The 20,022-nt window shown below is 61.9% G+C and overlaps 3 protein-coding genes across 3 annotated transcripts; 1 reads left to right on the forward strand and 2 right to left on the reverse strand.

The window, feature by feature from the left end:
• Positions 1 to 1,250: 1,250 nt before the first annotated feature.
• On the reverse strand, positions 1,251 to 6,492 carry TMEM151A (transmembrane protein 151A). The gene is made up of 2 exons (XM_027045855.2): positions 6,251 to 6,492; positions 1,251 to 4,006 (listed from the first exon to the last, which is right to left on the reverse strand). The coding sequence occupies exons 1-2, from the start codon at positions 6,323 to 6,325 to the stop codon at positions 2,681 to 2,683; spliced, it is 1,401 nt and encodes a 466-aa protein (XP_026901656.1). The 5' UTR covers positions 6,326 to 6,492; the 3' UTR covers positions 1,251 to 2,680.
• Positions 6,493 to 8,786: 2,294 nt separating this feature from the next.
• Positions 8,787 to 13,015, forward strand: YIF1A (Yip1 interacting factor homolog A, membrane trafficking protein). The gene is made up of 8 exons (XM_027045856.2): positions 8,787 to 9,008; positions 9,703 to 9,914; positions 10,079 to 10,183; positions 10,320 to 10,398; positions 11,889 to 11,946; positions 12,122 to 12,277; positions 12,620 to 12,713; positions 12,813 to 13,015. The coding sequence occupies exons 1-8, from the start codon at positions 8,978 to 8,980 to the stop codon at positions 12,957 to 12,959; spliced, it is 882 nt and encodes a 293-aa protein (XP_026901657.1). The 5' UTR covers positions 8,787 to 8,977; the 3' UTR covers positions 12,960 to 13,015.
• Positions 13,016 to 13,402: 387 nt separating this feature from the next.
• CNIH2 (cornichon family AMPA receptor auxiliary protein 2) lies at positions 13,403 to 19,436 on the reverse strand. Its single transcript, XM_027045858.2, has 6 exons — positions 19,243 to 19,436; positions 15,414 to 15,482; positions 14,909 to 14,956; positions 14,541 to 14,653; positions 14,258 to 14,401; positions 13,403 to 14,060 (listed from the first exon to the last, which is right to left on the reverse strand). The coding sequence occupies exons 1-6, from the start codon at positions 19,321 to 19,323 to the stop codon at positions 14,033 to 14,035; spliced, it is 483 nt and encodes a 160-aa protein (XP_026901659.1). The 5' UTR covers positions 19,324 to 19,436; the 3' UTR covers positions 13,403 to 14,032.
• Between the last annotated feature and the right edge of the window lie 586 nt (positions 19,437 to 20,022).

Raw genomic sequence — 20,022 nt, forward strand, 5'->3', positions numbered from 1 at the left:
CTCAAGGTCACCTCCTGGCCCAATATTGCTGCTGGAGTTCCAACCATCACATCTGCATCCCAGGCGGAATGCGGGAGGAAACAAGGAGATAGAACTAGCCTTCACCAAGATTATTTCTATTTCAAGGAGCATTCTTAAAAATCTTTTCCAACACCTTCTCCTTACATCTCCAATCCTAAAATTCAGTCACGCAGTCACATTGTATGTGCCAGGGAGGCTGGAAATGTGGCCTTTCAGCTGGGCTCACTGCCATCGGAAGTAAAACTGGGGTTCTGCTGCTGAGGAGGAGAGGAGAGTAGATCACGGCTAGCAGGTAGCTGGTGGCCGTGGACAGAGGACGGTGGAAGACGCAATCTCCACGGGAAGGAGCTGGAGCCAGTAACCACCCCCCTGCCCCCGCCCACACACACACTGCCCATGCGGCTCCCTCAAATGTTTGGGCACCATGGAGTTTCTTCAAGTGGGTTCTGGACAAAGACCTGAACCACCCCCCCCCCCCCCCCCCGGCCAGCAAGCAGCTGGACTCTGCCTAAGATGCTAACATGTGGGCCTGACCTTGTCACTTACCTGCTCAACCACCTTGGAGGCTCCAGTTTGCTCCAGCTTTCAGATGAGTTCTGGGGTTTGGTACCGAAGGCCTCAGCCAACTCTCCCAGGGCAGTCTGCTTCTACCCCTCTTCACGCTTCATGCCCTGCCCCCGTGCCTTTGGGAATGCAGCTCCCATGGCCCGGAACACACCCTGCCCTGTCTCCGCCCAGGGGAATCGCACCCATGCTCGGCCCCCTTCTAGGGCCACCGTGAGTCCTTATGGTGCCTTTGCACAAATCAGAAAAGGGTGCCTTTCTCCAGGTGGACGCAGATCCACGTCAGGGCTTGAGGGGTGGCCCACAGTGGATCCCACCCACATTTGCCCCTCGGCCCGGTGCACCCCCGGCACAGGCATACGTGCGAAGATGCCACTTCCGGGCGTGAGGGAGGCCCTTGCTTTGACCTTCCTCTTGGCCTTCAGATCCCACGCGCCGACTCGGGGCTGGCCGTCTCCCACCTTGTGTCCTCCAACATCTCGGTGCCCGTTCCCCTGAACCACTAACGCCGACAGCCATCAGGGGAACTGAATTCGCACCACAGATCGTGGCTCTTCCCCACTCCCCCCCCCCCCCCCACTTTGGGGAGCAGTCACCAGACCCTTAGTCCCCAGCAGGCCCAGCGGCAGAATGAAGACCCACCCCTCCCCCCCCACCGCCCTGGGCTAGAAGGGGGACCGCTTGGACACCGCCTTAGAAGTGCCCCAGGTGCCGGTCGGTTGGAGTCAGCTGCAGCGACTCAAACCTGAGTCTCGGGCCCTAGGCTGGGCAGGGGGTTCCCTCTCGGCTTACCTTGCTCCTGGGAACACTGGAGTCCGACCCTGTGTCCCCTTCCACGACCGAGCATTGCATCGCTGACCCGGGGTAGCCCGTTGTGCCGGTAGTGGCCTTGGACCCACCGCTCAGGAACGCACGTGAGAAGACCTTCCATTTCATACCTTTTATTTTATCTGCATCTTCTCTGCCTCCTCGCCCCCCTCCCCCCACCGGCCCCTCAGAGGGGGTGGAAACCCCATTTGGAAGGGAAGGGACTTCTCTCTCCTCCCTGGAGGAGGGACGGTGTCTCCTGGGCCAGGCCCCACTGATGGGAGAGGCAGGCGCCTCCATGGCCGAGCAGGTGCATCGTCCAAGAGGCTGTGGCCAAGGCCGAGGTCCCTCGGATGCCCCGTGGCCCGGGGCCCCGTGGGTCATCAGGAAGGTGAAGAGCAGAGAAGTCGGGGGTGGGGGCAGTGGGAGGGCCAAGCCCGGGGTGTGTGCGCGTGGCTGGCAGAGGCAGATGTGGACTTCGTGAGGGACAGGGGCCGAGACCAGGGGATGTGGGCTTAAGGTAGGGCCCTGAGAAGGAACCCCAGGTCACAGGGGAGCTGGAGGTGGGGGGAGGGTTACCAGGGAAAAACTGGGGGCTGGGGCGGGGGACGAGGCTGTGCTCTAAGAACCGGGCTCCCAGTAGAGGGGCTGTGCTGCGGAGTGTGATCAGGGACCGGCCCTCAGCGGAGACCAGAGGGCAGGCGGCGAAGGGCCTGTCAGGGCAGGAGGAGGGGGACTTCGGGCCACTAGTGGGGCCAAGGCTACGGTGCCGCCCCACGGCCAGCTCCTCCGCTTCGTGGAGGCCAGCCCAACTGGGCATGGCCCCAAACCACCAATTTGTGCTTCTGGGTCGCTCGAGGGCTCCCAGGGCGGCCTCAGCCACCTAGGGCGGAGCCCAGAGGCGGCCCTGCGCTGCGTGCAACAGCTGTCCCCAGGACTCGTCCCCCATCTCAGGCTCTCTGGAAACTCGCCCCCCTGCCCTGCCCTGCCCGAGAGGGCCCTAAGCCAGATCACCAGACAGTGCAGGGGTGGAACGTGGCCGTGGGGGGGGGTGGGGTGGGGTGGGGGCGGGCGGGAGCCATGCTGGGACAGTTCAGAGACTCCACTTCGGCCGCGGCCGCTTACGCCCTCCGGTCCTTCAGTCTGTTTAAGGGCCTGGCCCCACCCCCACCCCTCGTGCGCTGGTCTGTTTTCCCTCCCGTCTTGGACAACGACCGCTCGGGCGTCGGGCGTCGGGAGCCCACGGTGGGACGGCGGGGAGGAGGCCGCTCCGGGGACCGTGCGGGTCTCAGAGCGCACCCTGCCCGTCCCCCTGGCAGCCGCCGTCGCCGTGGACGATGAGCACCGGGAAGTAAAGGGCGTCCTCGTAACACGGTGGGCTTTCCAGGGGCTCCGTGTCCTCTGCCCGGCGCCCCAGCGGCCCCCCGCTCAGGCTCCGGAAGACCCCCGGGGTGGCCCGGCCCCCGGCTCCCAGGGAGAGCCGGCTGCGGCTGAAAGGCAGGCGGGGCCCGCTGGGCCGGGCGGGGGGCAGCGAGTTGCTGCTGAGGGAGCGACGGCAGCGCTGGCAGCCGCGGAGGTAGGCGCCGGCGCCCATGACCACGGCCTCCGAGTAGCTGGGCACCAGCTGCCGGTTGGAGCAGATGTGCCACTCGAGCTCGGTGAAGTCCACCGTGGCCACGCGGGAGAGCGGGGGCCCGCTGGGCACGGCCCCCGGCGGGGGCGAGCCGGCGCCAAAGAGCTTCTCCACCTGGTAGTGCACGTGGGCCGTGCCGTAGGCCGCCACGACGCGCAGCGGCCAGGACAGCGTGGCCGCGGACACCAGCCAGAAGACCCAGGCGCGGGCGTACCAGGGCGGGCTGCGGGGGTCCGCGAAGACCATGAGGGACTCGCGGAAGTCCACGTCCTTCAGGTGCATGCCCTCGCGGGCCTCCAGGTAGTCGTCCAGGCCCTCGTTGGCGCTGAAGAAGCGGGCCCTCTGGGTGAGGTACGAGGCCTCGGCCTCGGCGCTGCCGAAGCTGAAGCACTTGGTGAAGCGCAGCCGCGTGGCCGCGTGGTCGGCCAGGCCCACGAGCTCCTTGGAGACGTCGCGGACGCCGTGGGCCGAGTAGTCAAACTCGCCGCGGGCCGTGCGGCTGTCCGCCCGCTCGTGGTAGACCTGCGTGGTGGTGTAGGCGTCGCCGTTCCGGTAGCGGGTGATCTGGCGGGTGCGCCGCACGTAGTGGTAGCTGGTGGCCTTCCACCAGACGCAGGGCGGCGCCTGCTGCAGCCGGCGGATCAGGGCGAGCACGGTGTTGGCGTCGGTGCGCGGCGCCTGGCACGACCGCACGTGGCAGTGCCAGCACTCGGCCAGGTAGAGGAGGTAGAGGAGGGACACGAAGGCCAGCGGGATGTACAGGTAGCCGTCAGAGCAAGGGCTGGCCGGGTAGGTGGGCGGCGGGCCCCCGGCCCCGCGGGCCAGAGCCGCCTCGGGCCCCAGGACCAGCCGCGGCACCGTGGCCAGGCGACACCAGGCCACCACGGCGCCACAGGCATGGATGAGCAGGGTGAGCAGCAGGCACTTCCAGTGCGACTCGCGGCACAGGGAGCTTCCCAGGGACTGTTTCAAGGGCCGCTGCTGCGGGGCGGAGAGAGGAGAGGCGCGGGTCAGGACGGGGCCTCGGGCCGCGCCTGGCCCTCTGCTGAAGCCCCGCGAGGGAGGCGGGGCGACGCTCCCCACTCCACGGAGGAGGAAACCGAGGCTCCGAGGGAGCGAGCCCCCTGCTCTGTGCCTCACCCTTCTAGCTCTAACTCGCCGTGGAGCCGCAGGAGTCCAACTCGGGCCCATCTGCCCCGAGCCTGTCCTCTACTGTGCCCCATCATCTCCGCCAAGGGCACCTAGGGACAAGACAGACCCGTCCCTGCCAAGAGAAGAAAGGACGCGACTGGCCACTGAGAAAACTGAGCGCCGGTCCCAGCTCTACCCTTAACTTGCTGTGTGGCCGTGGCCACATTCCTGCCCTCGCTGGGCCCCGGTTCCTGGACCTGTTGGCACGGGAGGCCAGGGCGGCAGGGGTCCTGAGGGGGAAGAGCATGCGCTTCAGAGCCCCACCGCTCAGGAGGCAGTGCTGACCGTATGACTCGGGTAGGTCCCTCTCTGGACCTCGGTCTCCTCATCTGTAAACCGGGGCGTGTGTGAGGATTCGACGAGATCGTCCGCGTGGCGATCTCAGCACAGGGTCTGGCCACGGGAATAAATATTATTACTGTTTCCCTGAGACTCCCTCTGGTCCTTTGGTTCCAACTTGGAGACTCGGGAGAAGCTCTTAAGTGAGAAAGAGGAATTGCTGGGAACGGAGGAGGTGTGAGTCTGGGGGGAGCAGATGGAGCACGTCCCCCGTCCTCCATCCCTCCATTCCCCATCTGCGCGGAGACCGAGGGGGTGGAACACAGCTGCTGGGCAGCAGGGGCCACTCCCGGGCCCAGAGGGTTTGGCCTGCCCTCCCAGGCGGGGCTGCCCGCCCAGCCCCCACCTCACCTCCAGGGGGCCTGTGGAGACAGAAGTGGGGAGGGGGTGGGGAAAGGAGGGGAAAAAGAAAGAGAAGGGAGAGGTGGCCTGGTGGGGACAGCAGAGGTGGAGTCAAGGGGCCACGTCTCCAAACTCAGGGACCCAAGAGGAGAGGAAACGCCCCCCCCCCCACCCCCGCCCCGCCCAGCCCAGCCCAGGGCGGCCTGTCCTACCCCGCCAGTCACCCACCACAGGTACACATCGCCACCACGACCCGCAGGGCCAGTCGGATGCACGCACCCACACCTCCACACCCCCACCGTGTTTGTCACAGACCCACCAGTCACAGACGTGAGCTCTGCCCGTTCATCCCAGGCACCAGACCCTCCCCAGTGCCCGGGGCACAACCCCTCAAACCGGAACGTGGTGCCTAGGCGCACGCGCTCGCCCACGCACACAGGCACACACCCCACCCAGACCCGCCCACCACAGGACACACACGCAAATACCAATGACACACCGACGGAGGCCCGGCTACACGCCAGACCCTCACCTGACCACAGTGCGCAACCCCCAACCCCACCCCTACTGCCACCTGACACCCACCCTAGACTCCGCAGAAGAAACCCACCCACGACGGAACACATGCACGCATGACCGCATCGCTCAAGCCAAGGCCCCCGGCGTCACCCGACTTTAGCTCACCCGAGGTGTGAGGGGCGCGGACTAACATTCACACGCCCGCAGGCGCACCACAGCCGCCCAAACACACAGAGCCACTCACCACCTATCACCCCAGCACCCCACACGGGGCTCCAGGCCCCTGCGGACCCTCTTCCTGGCTAGGGCTGAGGAGGGGCCACCCTGGGGGTCCCAGCCAGCAGGATGGGCCCTGTGGCCTCAGCACGGGGAGAGGGAAAAGGGGAACCGGAGGCCTCCTCCTTTCCTCTTTCCCCTCCTCCCTCCGCTCCCTCCCCCAAGTCCCGGCCACCGCTGCTGCATTGCAGGCGCCGCCCGGGCACCTCGTGAGCCGCTGGGCTGGGCCGGGGGCCTGACCCCGGGGCCTTGGGGGTGAGGGGCAGCGCTGCGGCAGGAGGGCGCGCAGGAGCCGGGCGCTGACGTCACAGGAGGGCGGGGGGCGGGAAGAAGGGGCGCCAGGGGTTGGAATCGCCCCCTCCTCCCTTTCCAGCGCCCCACCCCGACCCCCACGCGAGCCCCTAGCCTCGCAGGGCGCCGGCTACCCTAATGACGTCATTGGCAACAGGGGTTTGGGGACTTCCTTCCTCAGCCCCTGTCCTGGGGTTGGCCCCTTCCCTTGTCCCCCTCACCCTGTTCCAGCCCCGGCTCCGGCCCCCCAACACACAGCGGCCGTACCTCCTCCCGCAGCGGCTCGCCGTCCGGGATGAACGCGGGCACCTCCCCGCTGTCTCCTCCGCCACCCTCGGGCATGGTGTCCTGGCTGCTTGGGCGGCCCGGGCCCGGGCCCCGGGCATGATAGGGGGGAGCGCAGAGGGCTGCGGCGCGGCCCCGAGGGCGTCCGCTCGGCTCGGCGGCCGCACAGGGAGTGCGCGGAGCTCGAGCTCGAGCGCGGTGGCGGCGGCAGCGTTGGCGGCCGCGGTGCCCGGCGCCCCGCCCTCCGCTGACCCCGCCCCCGCGGCACCCGCGGCGCCGCCGGCAGCGCCTGGCACCGGCGGGCGCTGCCTCCGCCCCCGAGAACCCCAGTCTGGCGGACCCAAGCTTGGGTTCCCCTCCCGCCGCGCTGGCGCTTGCGACCTTGGCCGAGTCCTTGCTCTCAGAGCCTGTTTCCCCTGCTGTAAAATGAGGACAGGGAATCTCAAAGATGAGTAATACCCCCCGCGGTCCCGTCTCTGAGGTGTAGGCCCAAGCCTAAGCCCACCTGGACCCCACCCCGGAAGCCTTGCGTGTAGGGGAGAAAGCGGTTACAGCCCAGAAAGGTGAGACACGCCTCATTTGCTGGCCCGAGGTGCGGGCTTCACGTAGAGCAGGCAGGTTGCGCAGGCCAGGACACCCAGGGCCCCAAGCTTCGTGACCTTGGGCCTGCACTTTTCACCTCAACCTCCGTTTTCCCATCTGAGAAATGGGAGTAGAAAGGTGCACAAGCATTCATCATGACGTACAGGGGAATGGGATCTGTCCTTCATGGGAGGACACCCTCATTCCACGTGGTGGCCCCAGTGTTGTTCCCTGGCCCTCAGGGGCCTCAGCCCATCTGCCTCTGGGTCTGGACCTAGCCCTCAAGGTAGACAATCAGTTGGTGGGACACAGGGAACTGCAATGCTAGGTTGGGTTGCTTTTCGACTTTTTTTTTTTTTTTTTTTGCAAAGGGAACTCAAAGACCATTCAGTTTAATATCCCTACCCATTTGAAGATGAGGTAATTGAAATGGTTGAGAGAGTAAAGGACTGACCCAGGGCTACATTTATTTATTGATTATTTATTTATTGGGCACAGATGTTTATTGGATATCTTCTATATCCAAGTACTGCGCTTGGCACTGTGAAGACAAGGGTAGGAGTGGAGAAAGACACAGGCCCTGTCCTAATGGAATTTACATACAGGGCAAAGTGGTGTTCCCAGAGGGAGCCTAGAACTCGGCCTCCAGGTTCAACCCCCAGCCAGGTCATTCCTCTGTTCCCTTTGTCTCTCTGAGACACAAGTCAAACTGATTCTTAAAGGATAACTAGACTTTCGACAAATGGATATGAGGAGGAAGGGCATCCCAGGTGGAGGGGACTTTTGAGCAAAGACACTGCGATTAGACCACGTGGGTTGTGTTCAGAGAGTAGGAGAGTAACCTGGTGTAACCAGACACTGGCTAGTTAACTAGAGGCAGATCGCAGAGGACCTGATTTTGCGCTCTAGAAAGTAGTGGCTGAAAGTGTGTGAGAGAGGCCCCTGAAGACTGTTGCCGGGAGGGTGCGAGTGGTCAGAAACTGGGCGGAGAGAAAGGAAACCCCAGCTTCACTTTAAGATGGGCGGCAAGGGCAGCAATGACTCAGGAGTATCAGCTGCAGCTTCCGGAGGTGGATCAGCACACCTCCACCCCCTAAATCGGCTGGACCACGGGAGAGTTGACGGGCCAGGACTGGTGCAGGATCCTGTCCCAACGAACGATACCATCCAATCTCTGGGACTTCAGACCTTCTGGATTCTTCAATATTTGTAATGTACGTGTGTCTCAAGAGCCCAGACCCTCAATCAAGAGCTCAGACCCATTCTCTGGGACTTCAGACCTTCTGGAATTTTCAATATTTGTAGTGTGTACGTGTGTCTCAAGAGCAGCAGGGTCCCGGGGTCTGCAGGATAGCCGTCAGTGGCTGTGGGATATTTCAGCACCGGACAACGGACAGCACCCGCGCGGGAAGGAGGGGTGGGAGCTGGGGGAGGAGCCAGCTTCCGGGGCTCGCTTGGCCGCGCTGTCACTACCCGGCGCGGCCTCCTACTAACACCTCGCGGGTTGCCTGGGCTCCGCTCCAGAGCTGGGGGGAGTATGGAGGACGGGAGAGGAAAGAGAGCATTGAGAGGGAGAGGCAGGAGCCCCGAGGGGTGGGACTTGCTAGAGCCCCACCGACCCATCCCCTCCTGGAGTACATCCGGCGAGCGAAACTTGGTTCCCGGACTCCCGCCTCCTCCAGGTCTCCAACCGGTGTAGTCGTGGCAGGGCGAGCGTCAAGTGCCCCACTGCGCAGGCGCGGAAATAATTCTCAACACCCTCTTACTTTAACCCAACTATTGGCTGTTCTGGGCACAAACTAGCAAACGCAACATCCAATCCGAGAGTGCCTCGAATTGCTCCGCCTATCCTCCTCCCGGAAGTTGACTACTGCCGAATCCAATTCAGCGAGGCCGCGCCAGCAGCCAATTGGGAGAAGGGAGGGGCGAGTTGGCGCCGCCGAGGAGCCAATGGCAGGCGACGGAGGATAACGCTGCGGACATGGCGGCTGTGGTCGAAGAGCTCGCGGACGTGTCGGGCTTCTCCATAACCTCAGTCGGTGCCCAGGGTGCGGAGCTGCGGCCTTATTAGTATTCTCACCCACGAGGCGTCGCAGCGGGCCCCTGGGGAGAGCCAGCATCGCGGCCATGGCTTATCACTCGGGATACGGAGCCCACGGTGCGTGGGGCGCGGGGCGGGTGGGACGCGGCCCGACCGGCCGGAGGAGGGTCGGCGGCGCGGCCCTCTCACCCCGAGGGAGAGGGGCAGCCGTGACCGCTCCCCAGGGCGGCGGGTGTCTTTCGGGTTTTCGCCCTGCGCGACTCAGCAACGCGTCCCGGACTTCGCCCTCTCGGCCCAATCCCGAGATCGGGCGGTGACAGCACAGCTGGATTGCCCATGCTAGACCAGCACAAACGGAGTCTGCCTCCAGAACTTTCTTTACCTGTCATGACCCTGGTAGGGGCCCTCACCACTGCCCAGGGCCTTTGGGTACTCAGCTGTCTTCTTTCCCACTCTTGTTTATGCGGGATGCCTTCCCAGTTATCTTCTCCACCTAGTAAACTTCTACTCACTCTCCCAAGGCTCAATTCAGAGATCACTTCCCTTGAGAAGATCCCCAGAAGCCCCCAGGTGGGCAACCACTTCCAGGTGCTGCCTTAGCTCTTTCTTTGCCTACATTTAACACCTCTGGGAAAGGGTCCTTCTTCAAAGTTCTTTCTGGATTACCTATCCCCATCCAGCATGTATTTCACTAACTGATTGCTTGGTGCCCCCAGGACCCATACAGGGCTGCGCAGTCTGGGGAGGGGGTGGTGGTTTGGGCTCATGCTTGGTATTCCTGTCACCTACTCTAGTACCTACAAACCCACAGGCTCCAAGCACAGGGCCCGGGCAGCTCCAGATCCCCCTCCCCTCTTCGATGACACAAGCGGTGGTTACTCCAGCCAGCCAGGGGGATACCCAGCCCCAGGAGCCGACGTGGCCTTCAATGTCAACCACTTGCTTGGGGACCCCATGGCCAACGTGGCTATGGCCTATGGCAGCTCCATCGCATCCCATGGGAAGGACATGGTGCACAAGGAGGTGTGGCCTGCCCCCAGGGCAAGGGTGGCAAGATTTCTGACCAGGGCTGGGGCATCACGGGATCCCACCTAATTGTCACAGCAGCCCTCAGGGAAGGAGCACACCCTGGAGCACCCTGAGGTTTGGTGTGCAGCTTGCCCACAGCCTCCTCTCTCCTCTCCCAGCTGCACCGTTTTGTGTCTGTGAACAAACTCAAGTATTTTTTTGCTGTGGACACAGCCTATGTGGCCAAGAAGTTGGGGCTACTGGTCTTCCCCTACACACACCAGGTGAGCTGCCTACCAGGTGAACTGGCGGGGCCCTGTGCCTCCGTCATCCTTTCCCAGAGTTTGGCCCCCAGAACTCAACGCCCTTTCTTCTCTTCTCATCTTTTACTCCTGACCTGGCCGCCACCGCTGCCGCCAGAACTGGGAAGTGCAGTACAGTCGCGACATGCCTCTACCACCACGGCAAGATCTCAACGCCCCTGACCTCTATATCCCCAGTGAGTCTTCTTTGACCTGGGCTGGGAGTTGTGGGGGGACCTGTGCCTCGAGGCACCAGTGAGAAGAGAGAGGCTCACGCGTTGATTCAGCATCTGCTTTTGGTGCTTTTGTGTGTGGCGGTTGCTAGACGCCAGGTAGGCGAGAGTAGGGGGACCAGTGAGGAATTTCCTGGCTGTGCCTTCAGTGCCCTCAGGGTGTTCCCTCTGGAGACGTTCTTGCCTCTTGACTGGGACCATGTCCCTCTCCAGCCTGGAGCTCTGGGTTTAGACCTGGCCCTGCAACTTCCAGCTATGGGACCTCAGGCTGGCTACTTTAATTCTTCCGGAAACCAGGAATAACAACAGTCTCTACCACAAAGGATTGCGGTGGAGCTTCAGTGAGGTGATGTGTGCTCAGCAGGAAGCACACTTTAAATCATTACTGTCATTGTTGTTACTTACCCCCCAAGTCCTGCTCCAACATTTCCTCCTCTGAGGAAGTGATCACTCCCTTCTGGGCTCCCATAACCGCCCGTCCACCTGGCACATGGCACGGGGTCAGGCCGCCCACGTTGTCTAGCGGCTGGCAGACTCTGCATTTGACTCCTCTCTGTCCCGGGGCCTGTACAAGGCGAAGCCCGTGGTGGGTACCCTAGAGTAGGGGTGAGTGTGCCCGGGTCAGCCCTCAGAGGGGTTGCTAGGGCAGCCAGTGCTAGTGAGGGCAGCCAGTCAGCCCAGTTGCTCTGGGAGGGCCACAGGTTCTTCCATCCTTCATTCCATTTTCTCTCAGAGCCACCTGGTAAGGCAGGAACTGCCATCTCTGTTTTCCATGTTGAAGCCAAGGATCAGAGAGACTCGAATCTCTTTGAAGCCACGTAGCTTATAGGTGATAGAGCCGGCTCCTGACTCCAGACCCTGTGCTCTTTGGTGGGCACCGCAGTTCTGGTGCTTCAGGGGGCAGGGAACAGGGCTGAGGAGTTACAGTTGCTGTGAAAGCCCAGCTCCCACTGGCTCTGAGCTTTTGTGCAAACAGCAGAGGTAAACCCGGAGCCCTCTATGTTGGCAGGATGGCCAGAGCCATAGCCAGTGCCAATGGCCAGACGTAAGAAGAAGTCATCCTCATGGCCTGGACTCCAGGAACAGCCTGAGTTGTCTTCAAGCCTGTATTTTGGTCCTATAGTCTTGTGTGAGATCAGTTTGGCCCCTGCCAGCTCATCTAGGATTAACAATGGCCTTGGCCTGTGGTGTAGTTAGAGTCACAGCAGGAAGCTGGTAAATTTCCTAGCACAGGGATAGGGAAGGAGGCAGCTTGGTGGTCCTGAGAGAAGGGTCAGGTAGCATTTACACAGGGAGAGAGAGCTGAGCAGGCAGGGTATTGGGGAGCTGACTATGGAGGCTGAGCATGAAGGAAGTATAGGGAGAAGGTGGGGAGTGTAAATGGCCTCAAATACCTAGTTAGGGGGTTCTGATTGAGGAAAACAGGCTGACGGCATCTCTCTGGCTCTTGGCAGCAATGGCCTTCATCACCTACGTGCTGTTGGCTGGGATGGCACTGGGCATTCAGAAAAGGTCAGTGCCAAGGCCCTCCTCTGTTCCTACCAGCTTTCCCTCCTGACTGCTCTCCTCACCTCCCCAAGGGACCTGTGGCAGGTCCTAAGCCCACCCCATGTCCTCAGGCTCAACCTGCCAAACAGGATGGCTGGTGTCTGAACTCACCCCCACCCCCACCCCTACGTGGCCACAGGTTCTCCCCAGAAGTGCTGGGCCTGTGTGCAAGCACGGCGCTGGTGTGGGTCGTGATGGAGGTGCTAGCCCTGCTCCTGGGCGTCTACCTGGCCACCGTGCGCAGTGACCTGAGCACCTTCCACCTGCTAGCCTACAGCGGCTACAAATATGTGGGGTGAGTACCCCTGCACTCTTCTGCACTCGTCTCGGGAACTGTGTACCGTTGTTAGATCAAGAATGTATGGAGAGCCACTCCGGGAACACAGGGGAGAAGGGCCTTGAGCTGGGGTCGTGAAGGATGTCTCAGATCCAGGTGCTAGGGCTGAGTCCTAGGCCTGCCAGATTCATTTTGAGTCTAGGACCCTGTGGGGATAGATTCGAGATAAAGGGCCCCAGAGGTGGTGGTCAGGGTCTAGGCTGGGTGGTGGGGCCGGTCTCAGGCCTGGATCCTTGGAAGGTCTCCAGCATCTTCTTTCTCCTCTCCCCCCACCCCTCCCAACACCCCACACCCCTGCAGGATGATCCTCAGTGTGCTCACAGGGCTGCTTTTCGGCAGCGATGGCTACTATGTGGCACTGGCCTGGACTTCGTCTTCACTCATGTACTTCATCGTGAGTCTGGGGCTGCCCCTCCCGCCTCTTCCCCCGGGGTTGGAGCTGGGGCCGAGCCTCCCCATCCTGGCACAGCTTCAGCTCTCTCCTTTCTTCTAGGTGCGCTCTTTGCGAACAGCAGCCCTGGGCCCCGACACTATGGGGGGCCCAGCTCCCCGGCAGCGTCTCCAGCTCTACCTGACTCTGGGAGCTGCAGCCTTCCAGCCCCTCATCATATACTGGCTGACCTTCCACCTGGTCCGGTGACCTTTGGCTCCCACTGGCACTGATTTTTCCATACATTGAAGATTTGATTTCCTTGATTGTATTTGACCCTTGTTCCTGGGGCCTGAGGTGGTGGTGGTGGTGGGAGGGGGGGGGTGGTCTCCATTGCCCAGGGTTTATCAGGCTCTAGGGACCCAGGGGAGGGCTTCCTGGCGTTGGTGGTCTTGATACTGCTTTGAAAGGCAGATGGAAGGGTTTTAGCAGCAATAGCTGTTTGGCTGTGACGAGGAAAGTGAGGACAGAAGGGAGCAGCTGCCAAGGAGACCTCGAAGGCCTCTCTGATCCATCTGAGGGGGTCCCTGGAGGGTTCGATGGGCCAGTGGTTTGAGCCTCTGTCCTGAGGATTTAGCTCAGGGCTGTCCCCTATAAGTCCCTTTGCCCCCATGTCCTCTTCAAGCCTTTCAGGAGCAGAACTGGGGCCCACGTGTTTGCAGTAGTTTATTCATATTTTGTCACAAATGGCCGGGGAGGGGGTGCCGGACTCCTCCAGGCAACATAGAAAATAGGTCCAAGAGACAGGACAGGCTGGGGTTGGGGCAAGTGGGAATGGGGAAAGGGGAGATCTGGAGAGAGAGCCTGGGGGAGGGGAGAGGGCAGACTAGGGGTGGGGCTGCCCCCCTGCTGAGCCTGCTCATTCCCGGTGTGGGTACCCCCCCACCTGCAGGGGGAGCCTCAGGGTGGGGGTGGAGGGGGGTGGCCTAGAACTTCCAGGGTCAAGCCCTGCCCCTTGGCAGGGCCCGTGTCCCCCCCCCCCCCCCCCACCGAAGTGGACAAGGCTGGAGGTTCCACCCCTTCCAAGACTGACTGCCATGCCTACAGGCTGGCAGAGGAGCCCCTGCCCCTATTTAGAGCTCTGCCCAGCCCTAGTCCAAGGGGAGGGGGCTCTGAAGGCGGGAGGTCCCCGCAGCAGCAGTTTGGGGGGGGCGTGGAGAGGAGGCTGGGGGCACCAGTGCCCCCTCCCTCCCCGGGGCTGAGGCCTCTGCGGCCGAGGGGCAGGGCTGGGGGTGCACAGGCGTCCGGTCCATTCTGGGCTTGCTCCCTGGCCGGCTTCCCCCTTAGAAACTCACCAACGTATAAACCATACTGTGGGGAGATGAGGCAATGAGCCAAGTCCTGAGTAGGCCCAGCTACTGGCCACCCCCCCATCATACCCTGGGTTGCCCCCAGTCCTCAAGGGAAAAAGGCAGAAACTTGGGGCCCAACCACTCCTAGGATTGGAAGCATGGGACCTAGAGCATCCCTTCCCTGACTTCTGACTGCCATGAGCAGGGCCTCCTCACCTGTACAGGTAATAGAAGAAGGAGAGCAGGTAGAAGGCGAGTTTGCACCAGGACTCCTTCTGGCAGTAGTTGAGGATGTCAGCATTCATGATGGAGACCGCATCATACATGACCTCGGAGCCATCCGCAGGACGATGGAAGTACCTGGGGTGAAGGAGGGGCCTGAGCGCCCACCATCAAAGTGTCCACCCCCATCTTGCCCCTGCTTCTCCACCTCACTCCCCCACGCCCCACCAGGACAGTTTCCAGAGGTGGGAGAGGAGGGGGATGTTGAGGTCCTCACCTCCAGAGGTGGTAGAAGAGGAGGGGGATGTTGAGGCCCAGGGTCACCCACTCTGCTGCACACAGAAACATCAGACAGAAGAGGCCGTGGATGGAGTATTCTGGGACCACCAGCTGGGGAGGGAGGATGAGAGGTCAGCTGCCCGGTGCCAGGACAGACCCCAGCTTCAAGGGCACAGAGGGGAGCTGGGATTCGGGAGGTGCCCCCTCCCCCACCGTGACCTCGGGATTAAAGGGGTCTCTAGCTTCCCACTCCCTCCCGGTGGCAGAGCTGATCAAGCAGGTCCCAGAGGGGTAAGGCCCTGGTGCGGGTCACAGGAGAGTAGGGCTGAGCTGGGCTAGAAGCCTGCTACCAGCCCTGACACTGACCTTCCTCAGGAGGCAGCAGATGCGTTCGATGTTTTTTAAACGCTCGCGCTGTAGGGGGAGGAAAAAGCCGCCATGGGGGAGGCGGAGGAGCGGGCAATAGGGGCGCCCCCCCACCCCCCCACCCCCGCCGCCACCGCCGTCCCTACGTCCCCGCGTCCCCGCGTCCCCGGCCGACCTGCACGTGGCCGCCAGGGGGCGCCAGAGCAGCTTGCGGCAGGGCAGCAGCCGCGCCGTCCCCATGGCAACCGTCGCCATGGAGGGACCTTCACCCGCGTCTCCACGGCAACGGCCCAGAGCCTGGCAACGGCCGCTCCGCCAGGAGGAACCCGAGCCCTGAGCCCGCGCCAGGTGTTTGCTGGGGGCGGGGACAGACAGGAAGGGGCACAGCCGCCGGTCCCCCCCCCCACACTCCCTTCTTCCCGTTCCCCACCCACCCCCCTTCGCCTGCGACAGATGGAAAGACAGACGGACGGACACACCTCAGCACAGCACATGTATCACTTACTGCCCGCGCTGGGTTCCCCTGATCAATGGGGTTCTTGAAGTCGGTCCGCAGCTCGTCAAAGGCTATGATCTGGGAGAGGGGCGTGTGCCCGTCAGGGCGGGGGGGCAACAGTTTATGAGTCCCCCACCCACCCTTCTGTGGGATAGGAATTCACACATGGGGACTGGACCAGATGGAAGCTTGCTGCACAGGTGGAGAAACTGAGGCTGAGGGAAGGTCAGGGCCTGGCTCAAGGTCACACAACAGTCTGGAACAGAATCCTAGTGTGCTAATGCCCGAGTCAAGCCATGTTCACGATGCCTCCACCCAAAACATTCCAAGAGATGGTGTCTTAATCTGCCCTGTGCTGACCACTGGGGCCCCAGAAGCCTGGGGCACAGCCCTTGCTTGAGAGGACCTCATATGCTTGGGAGGACTGTGAACTATATTCCAGGGTGATCAGGACTACTGGGGTGCTTGGTCCAGCGTTAGAAGCGATGGGGGGGCGGGGTGGTCAGGCTGGACTCGGAGTGGGTGTTCGGTGAACAAATGGGGGAAGGGAGTCCAAACATCAGGGACAGCAGGTACAAAGGCAGAAGGCTGAAAGACTAAGGAACATTCAGGAAGCTGCAGATTTCATGGGGCCAGAGTGAAAAGTGGGAAGGAAGATGGGAATGTGAGAGATGGGCTGCAGATGCTGTAAGCTCAGACCAGATGTTTGGACTTTAATTCTAAAAGTAATGGGAGCCATTGAGGGGTATAAAGCAGCAGAGTAGGGCGGTCAGGCTAATGTTTTAGGATAGATGAAGCAGGAGGTACACATTGGCTAACAGTCCCAGCCAAGACATACATGAGGCTTACTCTATGCCAGCAGCTTCATGTTTACTAACTCATTTAATGCTTGCAACAACCTGATGACGTAGGTACTGCCATATCCATTCTGCAGATAAAGAAACTGAGACTGGTTAAGTGACTTGTCCAAGGCTACACATAGCTAGTCAGTGGTAAGAATGGATTCTAACCCAGACTCCAGAGTTAAAATTCGTAACTGCTTAGGCCAGGCTAGAGAACTGTTGGGGGTGGGTGTGGGGAGGACTCACGTTGATAGTGATCTGAGTGAGGAGAATGGCAGTGAGGGTGGAGAGGTGTGGACGGATTCCAGAGCTATTTAGAAGCCAGACTCCAGAGGGCTTGAATGGCAGCGGAGTGGAGGCAGAGGGGCCCAAGTTGCCTTTGGGTGTTCGGGCATCTGGTAGATGGCAGTGTCCTCATTGGGATGGGGAACTCCTGGGAGGAACAGGTGTTTGAGGGGATGATGGGACAGACCTGGGTGGGGGGTGGGTGGGTGCAGCTAGCATGGGAAGAGGTCTGGAAGAAAAGTCTTCTGAGATCCCCCCACCAGCCCTAGGACGAGGCACGCACAGGGCCCACACCCCCAAGCATCTCAGACCCAAGACGGCTTGGAGGGAGAGAACATGGGCTTCCTGGAGGGAGCTGGGCCATCTGGAGCAGCACCCCTCTCCCCATGAACTCTGGGCAGCCACCTGCCCGCCAGACACAGCAACAGGGTCCAGCAGGGAGCGGAAGGGTGCCGTCTGTCTGCCCCAGAGCTGGCACTACCAGCAGGCAGCGGGTGTCATGCCTCCCACCCCCCAGGCTGCCTGGCTCTGACTCAGCCCCCTGGAACAAACAATCCCCCACGATGACAGCTGACACACGTCAGTCACCATCAGGGATGCCTAGCAACCAGTGGGGACTGGGTCAGGGTCTGGGGTGGGATCTGGGGTCCTGCCCTGGAAGTTTCTAGTTCTTACCAATTTGGATTCAGGACCACACCTCCTATGCCCATCCCCCAACTCCCTTAGTAGGACATGTTCTGGGCACTATGATGTATATACGACAAACCCATTTTGCCCACAAGGAAACAAACAGACTCAGCAGGGGTGACTTGCTAAGACCACCCAATTAAATAGTTAAGTGAACACAGTGCTTGACACATAATAGGTGCTCAATAAATATTTGTTGAGCCCTTTCCCCCAGCCTAGGAGCCCCACAAGGGCAAAGCCTGAGTCTTATTCATCCTTGACTCCCCCACAGCTACCTAGAGCCTGGTTGTCTCAGTGCTTCCTATTGACACAGGTGTGTTGAATGGAGGGCTGCTCCGAGTGGTCCCTAAGGATAGGGACCACCAGAGGGTCTGCGGGAGGCCTCTGGGTGGGCAGGGGTGTGGAAAGGGGCTTCTTGAATTCCAGGAAACTTTCTCCCAGGAGCTGTTTGGCTCTGTGTTCCCAGCCTGCGACCCTCAATTTCTTCCAGTCTACAGGACCCCAGCCCTCCTGTCCCCAGACCACACATAGGATTGTCCACTGCCCTGGAATGAGATAGGAGAGATCGAGATGGAAAGGTGGGGGGGGTGCGGTATGGAGGCAGAGAAAGAGGAAGATAAGAAAAAGCAACTAAGAGACCCACAGAATGAGAGAGAGAGAGAGAGAGAGAGAGAGAGAGAGAGAGAGAGAGGCACAAAGCCAGGCTTAAGGCTGGAGATGGGGGGTGGTGCATGTTGTAAAGTGCCTGTAGGGCCTCACTCCTCACACAGGAAGGGTGCAGAGTCCACGGAATCCTGATGTCAAGGAGACAGGCAGCTGCAGGGCAAGGGGGATTGTGAAGGGAGAGCTTGGTCAAGGGCCAGGGAGGATCCGGGGCCAGGCAGCAGGTCCCAGGAAAAGAGAGAGGAAGTGGGGAGACCAGGAAGGAAGCAGGTGAGGTGTGAGGAGGAAGCGATAGGAAGGAAAGAAGGGGATACGGGGGGAGAGACTGGAGAGGGTGAGGGAATCCCCCTAGAGAGGATGGAGATCAGGAAGATATGTCTTGGTCATGGGAGCAGAGGATGCCGAGATGGACGGGCCAGCGCTGACCAAGATGGGCAGTCCTCATTGAGGGGATCGGGGTGGGGGCCAAAACCTCCGAGGACTGGAGGAGGGAGGGTGGTCAAGGGCCCCAAACAATGAGCTGGAGACTGAGCGATAGTTCTTGGTGAGAGGAAGGGAGCCAGGCAGAGAGGGCTGCTGAGGAGAGGGCCCCAGACAGAATGAGGGAGAGGGACTCTCTCTAAGGGGAGGTGATTAGGATAAAGGATGAGAAATGGACATTCTGAAAGATCAGGTGTGAAGCCACACCAGAGTGAGAGACAGACCAAAGGGGACACACTAGACAAAGGGGAAAGTGGGCAGGAAGAGGAGGGGAAAAGGAGAAGTGGGGAGGAAACCTGCTGAGAGGAAGCCGGTAAAGGAGGGGGCAGGGAAGCCCGAGGGGAGCGGGTGGTGGGGACTAGGTCTTTGGGGCCGCTTAGAGCCAATCGCAGCTGGGTCAGGGAGGTGAGTGAGAGGGAAAGGGTTAACAGGCTCTGCGATCTGTGGGTCCTGTAAACAGATGCAGTTGCCATGGCAACCGGCTCCATCACTCCTGGCTGGAAAAACCCACAAAGGGGGGGGCAAGCAGACAGACAAACTGCCCGACAGACAAACGGGGGCGACTGGATTCAGGGGTAGGAGAGAAGGGAGCAAGAATCCCAGAATTCTGCCCCACTCCCCAAGACGGCATGGGGCAGGGGAAGGGGGTCAGAGACCAACTGACATACCCACAGACAGGCGGGGGCGGCGGAGGAAGGGGGCTCCGGGAAGGAAGCCGACGACGGGAGGGGGTGTTCATGGGGGCGAACAGAAGCCGACCAAAGGGGGATAGAGGAGACGAGGCTCCAAGTTTCCCCAGGCCCTGAGCCCATCCTCCCGGACCCTCCCGCTCTGTGCGCCCCCGGCCCCCCACCCCGCCCCCAGCCCCAGCCCGGCCTTACGTGCCAGATGACAAAGAAGATGAGGGAGGCGCACAGCACCAGGGTGAGCATGTAGCAGAACGCGGCGAAGGTGAACGCCATGGCCCCCGCGCCGGGCGGCGGCCCGGGGGGCGCCAGCGCGGGGCCCGGGCGCAAGGGGACGCCCCCCGGTCCGCGTTTAGGGCCGGCCGGGCATGGCCCGCAGGCCTCGGGGGACGCGGGCGGCGCGGCCGGGACCGGGGCCGCGGGGCCGTGGGGCGCGCGGGGCGCGGGCCGGTGGGCTCTGGGGGCGCGTCCGCTGCCGGCTGCCCGGGCCCCGATCGCTCATCCTGCGATCCCTCGCCCGCGGCTCCCTCGCTCTCCAGCCCGCGAAGCCGGCGGGGCGGAGCCGGGGGCGGGGCCGCCGTGCTAGCGGCCTCGGGCGGGGCTGGGTCTCCGCGCGCCCCTCCGCTTGCACAGCCCGGCCCGGGAGCCACCTCCCCGCCCCAACCTCAGGGACACGTAGGCACGGACGCACATCTCTGGCAAGTGCCCGCCCCCGCCCCCCGCGTCACACAACGAGCTCGGTCCACTCGGACGAGCACACACACACACCCCTACCCTCACATACGTGTTTTGTACTTTGGCCGGGAGGCCAGGCTAAGAGGTCTTAAGTGGGAGGAACTTGGCACTTTGGGGGGGGGGGGGGGAGACACCTGGCTTGAATACAGGGCAAAGCTGGGAGACGGGCTGAAGGGGATGCGGGCCAGGCATGATGGGGCACATCTGCGGCCCAACCTCACAGCATGGATGGATGTGCGC

The sequence above is a fragment of the Acinonyx jubatus genome, chromosome D1 (genome assembly GCF_027475565.1).
Source record: "Acinonyx jubatus isolate Ajub_Pintada_27869175 chromosome D1, VMU_Ajub_asm_v1.0, whole genome shotgun sequence".
Taxonomy (NCBI): Eukaryota; Metazoa; Chordata; class Mammalia; order Carnivora; family Felidae; genus Acinonyx; species Acinonyx jubatus.

Bases quoted from the DNA above. Each gene is read 5' to 3' on its own strand.
- CNIH2 (XM_027045858.2), bottom strand. From the start codon at position 19,323: ATGGCGTTCACCTTCGCCGCGTTCTGCTACATGCTCACCCTGGTGCTG. The intron at 15,483-19,242 runs GTAAGGCCGGGC...CCCCTCTCCCAG, and splicing joins TCTTCTTTGTCATCTGGCAC to ATCATAGCCTTTGACGAGCT. The intron at 14,061-14,257 runs GTGAGGAGGCCC...ATCTCCCCACAG, and splicing joins TTCTTCTATTACCTGTACAG to TATGGTTTATACGTTGGTGA.
- YIF1A (XM_027045856.2), top strand. From the start codon at position 8,978: ATGGCTTATCACTCGGGATACGGAGCCCACG. The intron at 12,278-12,619 runs GTGAGTACCCCT...ACACCCCTGCAG, and splicing joins AGCGGCTACAAATATGTGGG to GATGATCCTCAGTGTGCTCA. The intron at 12,714-12,812 runs GTGAGTCTGGGG...CCTTTCTTCTAG, and splicing joins CTTCACTCATGTACTTCATC to GTGCGCTCTTTGCGAACAGC.
- TMEM151A (XM_027045855.2), bottom strand. From the start codon at position 6,325: ATGCCCGAGGGTGGCGGAGGAGACAGCGGGGAGGTGCCCGCGTTCATC. The intron at 4,007-6,250 runs GTACGGCCGCTG...TCCGCCCCGCAG, and splicing joins GCGAGCCGCTGCGGGAGGAG to CAGCGGCCCTTGAAACAGTC.